This window comes from Triticum aestivum, chromosome 6B, assembly GCF_018294505.1.
Source record: "Triticum aestivum cultivar Chinese Spring chromosome 6B, IWGSC CS RefSeq v2.1, whole genome shotgun sequence".
NCBI classification, from domain to species: Eukaryota; Viridiplantae; Streptophyta; class Magnoliopsida; order Poales; family Poaceae; genus Triticum; species Triticum aestivum.
This window is the reverse complement of record NC_057810.1, coordinates 62,705,655-62,713,248: the sequence shown is the minus strand read 5'-3', so window position 1 is coordinate 62,713,248 and position 7,594 is coordinate 62,705,655. Positions and strand designations below refer to the sequence as shown.

The 7,594-nt window shown below is 41.2% G+C and overlaps 1 protein-coding gene across 1 annotated transcript; it reads left to right on the top strand.

The window, feature by feature from the left end:
* Positions 1 to 1,633: 1,633 nt before the first annotated feature.
* LOC123135792 (uncharacterized) lies at positions 1,634 to 7,418 on the top strand. Its single transcript, XM_044555005.1, has 12 exons — positions 1,634 to 2,166; positions 2,255 to 2,299; positions 3,122 to 3,199; positions 3,694 to 3,771; positions 4,588 to 4,638; positions 4,896 to 4,946; positions 5,346 to 5,483; positions 5,566 to 5,685; positions 6,224 to 6,282; positions 6,373 to 6,428; positions 6,505 to 6,611; positions 6,720 to 7,418. The coding sequence occupies exons 1-12, from the start codon at positions 1,726 to 1,728 to the stop codon at positions 7,032 to 7,034; spliced, it is 1,539 nt and encodes a 512-aa protein (XP_044410940.1). The 5' UTR covers positions 1,634 to 1,725; the 3' UTR covers positions 7,035 to 7,418.
* The last annotated feature ends 176 nt before the right edge of the window (positions 7,419 to 7,594 follow it).

The following is a 7,594-nucleotide window of genomic DNA, read 5'->3' as shown; positions in this document are numbered from 1 at the left end:
TTGCATGAAACTCATAAGCTTGTGGCTGCCTTTTTGTCGTCGAGTATTTGACTGGGACGAAGGATATGAAAGTCCAGCCTAAAACAAATAAAAAGACAACTAGCCGTGCAGGGGAAATCGGGGAGCTCCTATTCAGCCCCGACGGTGTTGGGCCGGCCTATCTACTCGAGCGCATTTGTTAAAAAAACCGAAAAAAACACAAAAAACAAAAAAAAACAAAAAAGTTAATGGATTATTTAAAAATGTGCATGGATTTTAAAAAGTTCATGAACTTTAAAAAAAGGTTCATCTATATGAAAAAGAGTTCATCAAATTTGAAAAGAAGTTCAGCGAATTATGAAAAAAAGTTCATTGATTTGAAAATAAAAATATATTGATTTTGAAAAAAAAATCAATTTTGAAAAAAGTTCATCGATTTGAAAAAAAGTTCATCAAAATTAAAAAATATATTGACTTTGAAGAAAAGTTCATGAATTTGAAAAAAAATTGTTTTTGAAAAAAAAGTAAATTAATTTGAAAAAGTTCATCCGATCAAGAAGAAGAAAAAAGGAAAAAAGGGAAAGGGAAAAGGAAAAAAAAGTGGGAAAGGGAAAAGAACAAAGGTGTAAAATGATGTAGGCAATCACATAACATGAGGTGGCTGGTTGGTTAGTGCAGTGTGGATGCGATCAGGAGGTCGGGTATTTGATTCACACCATGCTCAATCTTTTGCGGGTTTAAAAAAGGAAAAAGAAAAGAGATGGATGGGTCGGCCCAACTCGAAGGGCTTCAGGCGCCCGTTTACAAAATGCACAGTAACCGAAAAAGGATATGCCCGGAAATCGAACAAGGCTTTCTAGACGGTCCCTAATAATAATCATTTGTTTAGTTATATAAAATTTCAAAGTGATAGACATAGACTCGCCATTAAATTCATTGCCGTAGAATATTCGGTTACAATGAAAGCTATATTTAATTTTCTTATTTTGATGAATTTATTTCCCATACTACTATCACTTGTCAGTTGACGAAGACCAAATTATGTCTCAGTCAACTGAGTTCTAGACAATCTCTAACAATAATCATTTGTTTAGTTATATAATATTTCAAAGTGATAGACATAGACTCGCCATCAAAGTCATTGCCATAGAATATTCGGTTACAATGAAAGCCATATTTATTTTCCTTATTTCGATGAATTTATTTCCCATACTACTATCACTTGAATCCATCTACTAAGACGTAAAATCTCATCCCGGCGAAGATTTTATTGAAATTTCTTAGGCCCTTGCGATGATTGGACAAGTGACAACCACCCTTAAAGGACACGTCATGTCGCAAGGCATTGCCCGATCAAATTGTGATCAACGTAGGCCTCGTTCGATGGCTACCCCCTTCCTCTTGAATGCCCGGATACAACCTATGTTGTGCGACATGACACGTGTTACCTATTCAACCATGGATTGGTCGCGTGTTTCTGATTGTCTTTCTTGTAATTTTTATCTTCCGTGTGGGCTGTATCCGCAAATGACAAGTGTGTGCCTGCCCTGTACTAATGCTTGGTTCAATGTGGAGTTGTTTGCAAAACAGGAACTCCCAAGGGACCAAACCGCCATCAGAATTTCCAAATAAATAGCCGTCAACCCTTCTCCCTTTTTCCATCCCGCACCCCGCACACCTTTCTTCTCCACGCCCTCGCGAGTTTGTGGAATTGCCACGCGAGTCCTCCAAGTTTCTCCCGCCGCGATGGAGCCACCCGGTTCAGGTTCAGGTTCAGGAGCAGCAGAACCGGTCGAGGAGGACCGCATCGAAGAACCGGCCTCCAACGCCGCCTCCTCCTCCAATGGGGATGGGGCCCCGAGCTCTGCTGCGCCGCCACCTCCCCGCGCGGCGCCCCTCCACCTCGAGCAGGCCGGAGGCGGCGCCGATGGGTCGAGCCCCGCCACGGTGGTGGACCCCCGGAAGGGCAAGGGAATCGCCGCCGTTCCGCCATCTTTTTCCCCAAGCTCCGCGGGCAGCATCCCCGACTCCGCCTCCGCCTTCGAAGCCGGGGGGTCAAGCTCCTCGGCGGGGAGGAGGATGGTGGTGCCGAGGGACGCGACGCTGCAGTTCGACTACACGCGGGTGTTCCAGCAGGTGGTACGAGCGGGGCAGTCGGTTATCATCGAGGAGTGCGAGGAGGAGCAGGTGATGGGCGTTCGCGATGTTGTTTCTTTGAGTTTCTTGGAGTTCCTGGAGTGCGTTCTTGAGCGTTTCTTGGTTTCTTCTCGAGCAGGTGGAATCGCCGCACGCCAAGGACGCGCTCCCGGGAAAGGAAAAGGTATAGCCTGAATCTGGTCTTTTCTTGCTTGCTCGCTTGTGATTTGGAGTACGGAACCCTGACCATTTTCTTGTTCGGGGTGTGGAACTGTGATCTCTTAAGTTTGTTGGAATCTTGGGGATGATTTAGAGTAATATACAAGCGGAATCTTGGGCAAATGTTGGGGACAGTTTCATGATTGTGACTCGGAGTTCCTCTTGCGGTACAGTAAGAATTTAGAACGAACGAACACCTTGTTGTGATTATTCGAAACTATTCAAGATTTAGGTGTCCAGTCTTGTTCTAACTGATTCTTCTATTCAGTGTGATGACATATTTTGCTGAAAGTGGAAATGTGGGGAGGTATATATGAGGATATGTGGTGGCAGTAGTTGCTGTGATACTTCAACAAGAAAATCCTTAAGCCAAAATGAATCAGTTTTCAGTGTAAATGAGTTGAATTATAGGAGAAATTAGTCTGAATGTTTGCACTGGATTACTTAACTTGACATACATTATCTGGATCCTCAGCCACTTTTATGCAAAAGCCTTTGATCTCTTACTCCACCCTAGAGTTTGGTCGAGAAGTTTGGGCCTTTGGTCATCTGTTACCTGAAAGTTTGAATCTTACTACGAAGCCTCGAAAGTCGAAACTCAAATAAAAAAAGGGCAGCCCGGTGCATGTAGCTCCCGCTTGCGCAGGGTCCGGGGAAGGAACTCAATTCATATAAAAATCAGCAAGAGTAGAGAGGATTTGGATAGCTCCACATTTTTTAATCTTCTTAGTCCTTTCACCTTGCTAATACAAAATGTGTGAATCCTGATGCTAACTCTGTGGAGTAGGAGAAGAAACTACCTCAAGTTAAGGTGAGACCCAGGCCTGAAAAGGGGAAATCGCTCTGGAGTCGGCTCAAGAACAAGGTATGACCTGAATCTTGTTTACTCTTCGCACTTGTGATTTTCTTGGGTGGTATAGCCATATGAGCATTCTTTTACTTACCTACTTTATGTGCACAGAAACTGGAATTGGGATTCTTGATTTCTCTTTGTTCGTGTTAATTCTGGACCTGCTAATTTAATCAAGGCAAGGAATCTTGGTTAGAGCATCATGTGGCATCCTAGAGTAGAGGAGGAATCTTGGGCAAATGTTGGCAGCAGTACGCACGCCCTTGTTGCTCGTGGGTCTTTCCGAAATCTGCATCATATTTTGAAGCGAAAATGTGTGGAAATCAGGAGGTCATCTGTTACCTGAAAGTTTGATTCTGACTATGAAGCCTCAAAAATCGAAACTCAATTCATATAAAAATCGGCAAGATTAGAGAGGAGTTGGATAACTCCACATTTTTCAATCTTGTTAGTCCTTTCACCTTGCTAATACGAAATGTGTGAATCCTGATGCTAACTCTGTGGAGTAGGAGAAGAAACTACCTCAAGTTAAGGTGAGACCCAGGCCTGAAAAGGGGAAATCGCTCTGGAGTTGGCTCAAAAACAAGGTATGACCTGAATCTTGTTTACTCTTCGCACTTGTGATTCTTGGGTGGTATGACCAGCATTCTTGTACTTACCTATTTTATGTGCATGGAAACTGGAATTGGGACTCTTGATTTCTGTTTGTTCATGTTAATTCTGGACCTGTTAGTTTAACCAAGGCAAATGTGGCAAATGTGACCTGTTAGTTTAACCAAGGCAAAAGAGCAATCATGTGGCAAATGTGAACTGTTAGTTTAATTCTGGACCTGTTAGTTTAACCAAGGCAAGTCAACTGCATAGAAGATCTTGGTTTGAGCATCATGTGGCATCCTAGAGTATAGGAGGAATCTTGGGCAAATGTTGGGAGCAGTACACACGTCCTTGTTGTTTGTGGAAATCAGGAGGTCATGTCCTGATTACTGCAATATTTTTGTAACAGAGCCTGAAGTCGAATGTACGATCTTCCTTTGTAAACAGATATTGCTATCAAAAGATTTAGTCTAGACATTTGTTCAGCACTGCATAGCCAAATATAATTTCTGTAAATAATTTGCCATTTACATGCAAAATCTCTGACCACTTCAGGATTTGGTTGAGAAGTTTCGCCATTTGGTTGATTGGTACCTGGAACTCGCTCAGAAGCCTCAGAATATAATTTCTTTTAAATAGTTGCTGAAAATAAAGAGCTTTGGACTTGAACGTTTGTCGTCTTGCTATTACATTCTTGTTTTTTTTACTGGGAAAAGGAAAATGCTTGGTTTCTTGTTGATTCTGTACAATTGTAAGACTGCCCGGATGTATGGACTTTAACTTCGTTCTCTTCATTTCTTGTCAAATAGATTTTTCGTAGAGAAGGAAGGCAAATATGTTCAGAACATGTGAAGCACCAGGTTTGTCTCCATTTTACCTAGTGTGATGTTCAAATTTGAAGTGCGTGAAATATCAGGATGAAAGTCCGAGATCACAAGATACTTTGATTCATGGTTCCTGTATGATGAACTGTTCAGAAAGATTATTTTCTCTTTTATGGATACTAAACTTTATGTTAACTCTTGGTTGTGATAGTTTGATGGAAGCTGAATCGTACTTGTACTGTTGTTGAGTTTATCAGACATTAATTTCTTTCTCTTTATTTCTTATCAAATAGATTTTTCGTAGAGAAGGAAAGCAAATAGGTTCAGCACATGTGGAGCACCAGGTTTGTCAACATTTTGCCTAATGTGATGTTCAAATTTGAAGTGCATGAAATATCAGGATGAAAGTCTGAGATCACAAGATACTTGATTCATGGTTCCTGTACGATGAACTGTTCAGACAGATTATTCTCTCTTTTATGGATAGTAAACTGTGTACCAAATTGATGGAAGCTAAATCGTACTTGTACTGTTGTTGAGTTTATCAGACATTAACAGATATCTTCTTCTTTTCTTATTGAACAGCAACAGATCAATATCAGTGATGGGATTATATATGGCAGTGGTTTTAAAAACCGAATATTGGAATAAAAACAAACTTTCCATCACCTTTTTAGATATGTTGTTTCCATGTTAAAAAATACTCCGTAATTTGAATTCTTGTATTTGTGTGGTTCTTGCAGACACGTCCCATCAATGAAGTAAGGAATCGTTATATGGTTTCTTCTTACGAGGCGAACCATCTTGATGCCTATTCGGAAATTAGACTGGTGATTGGAGATGGGGAGTGTTTCTACAGGAGCTTCATATTTTCCTACCTAGTAATTGACCTCCTCTCTTTTTCTTAGCATATGATGTAGGTTTAGTTATTTAACTTTCTCTGTTTATGCGAATGTACAACAGGAGCAAGTTATTGATAGGCAGGACACAGATGAGGAGCATCGTCTCCTTGATGTTGTTGAAAGAATGTCTGTGCAACATGCAAATCTTGGATGGAACTCTGAGTTTTCCAGGACCAGCAGAGTAAGTTCTCACCTCCTCCATATTTGTTCTTTCTTGGATAAACATGCTTGCAAGGGATGATGATTCTCTTCAGGTTACAAAGTACACTTCAAGCATCATCTGGCATCTCACTATCTTTGTTTGTCATTTGCAGGAGATGCACAATTGCTTAACAGTAGTGGCATGCCGTCACAGTTTTACACAATGTTGGCACAAACTCAAATTTGAAGCTTATTATGAAGTTAACAACCCGATTGTAACAACAACCTTAAGAGAAATTTACTTGCAAAGGAACAACAGCAATATAATTGGGAAATAACATAATTTTATGCTTGTTTGAGCACTGCAACAATGCATGCCTGCTGGTTATTATTGTACAGCCACCTCACTGTTCTGTTACTATGCTATAGTATATCTGTAATGACTGAAGCTTCTCAGGGAGGTGTCTTAGCTGTGTTCTTTTATATCCTGCCATTGATCAATATTCTGTATGTATTATTGTATCCTATGGTATGTAATGATTATCAACCATGAATAATCGAGTTGCTGATTCTTTCAGGCATTTAAGGAGCTGATTGAGAAAGTAATGAGATGGAAGGGCACGGAATCAACTAGCAGGTTTTTGATTCTTATGGTTTTCTGCAATTCCATCGAAGTATTGTAGATGAACACATTCCATCTCACTGACATAATATGTGCCATTTTTAGTTGCCGTAAAGAGGAACTTCTCCAGTTCTTCAGCACGTATGATGAGACGCAAGACAGTGAGAGAAACACCCTTGAACTTACATTTCCTTCTGTTCATTGTAATTCATGTTTCTGACACATTTTATTGGTTAGTTTTTGCTTTCCTCAGATTACTAGTAGCTATCCACATATGCTCGCACAGTGAGGATTATGTACCGAATATACCAGAGGTCGACCAAGGAAATTGCAGTCTGGAAGTTGTCAGTATCAGCATCCCCTTCCCTTAGATTACCTCCTGCTGAATTTCAAGTGCATACATTGTTGGATACACGACACTCATTTTACCTGACTTGTTGTTGCACAAACAGTGGTGCTTCGAGCAGGTCATTCCAGCTCGTGTGGACGCGGACCATGTTATGTTGGTGGCTTTGGCCACAGCGCTTGAGGTCCCCCTCAGAGCGGAATCATTCCAACAAGGATATGCTCGAGATATCTACACTGGTCCTGGATTTCCCCGTCCGAGTGTGACCCTGCTGTACACGGGAAATCACTACAACATCATCTACCCACGTGCTCCTTCTGCTGAGAGTTCAAGTCATCAGGCTTCCAAGAGAGAAGATCCTGCTGATCAGAGTTCAAGTCATCAGGCTTCCCAGAGAGAAGAGCCTGCTGGTCAGAGTTGAAGTCATCAGGCTTCCTAGGGATAACATGCTGCTGATCAGAGTTCAAGTCAAGAGACTTCCTAGAAAGAACATCCTGCTGATCAGAGTTGAAGTCAACAGATTTTGCCGGATTAAAGTTGAGGTGGGCTGCTGCCGTTGAATGAGAGTGTTGCTGAGTTTAGTTGTATAGGGTTAGAGTAGATGCACCGATGAAGTTGGGGTAGGCATAGGATATACTTACTTGTGCATCCTTCTTCTGTTGGCTGGTATAAGGTGAACATCCTTCTGCTGCTGATGAATACAGTAATGAAGCAGATAGCCATATACTTGTGCATTCTTTCTGGTGCCACTGGATTGATCAATTGGCACATATACAAGGATGAATGCAATCGCTTAATTAGTTTCCGTGATTGGTTTATTTGTGATTCTTTGTGTCTCTGCTGGTTACCCTGGTTGTGTCTGAACATGTATGATAGTCCAATATATTCCAATAGTAGACTGTAGAATTGTACATGCTGTGCATCTTTGAAGTGTTCCAAGTCATCTGAAGAAGATGAACATTTATACTCTTTCGCTTGCAT

Coding starts and splice junctions, on each gene's coding strand:
- LOC123135792 (XM_044555005.1), top strand. CDS start 1,726: ATGGAGCCACCCGGTTCAGGTTCAGGTTCAGGAGCAGCAGAACCGGTC. Junction 2,300..3,121: donor CGCTCCCGGGAAAGGAAAAG/GTATAGCCTGAA, acceptor TCTGTGGAGTAG/GAGAAGAAACTACCTCAAGT. Junction 5,484..5,565: donor GCTTCATATTTTCCTACCTA/GTAATTGACCTC, acceptor AATGTACAACAG/GAGCAAGTTATTGATAGGCA.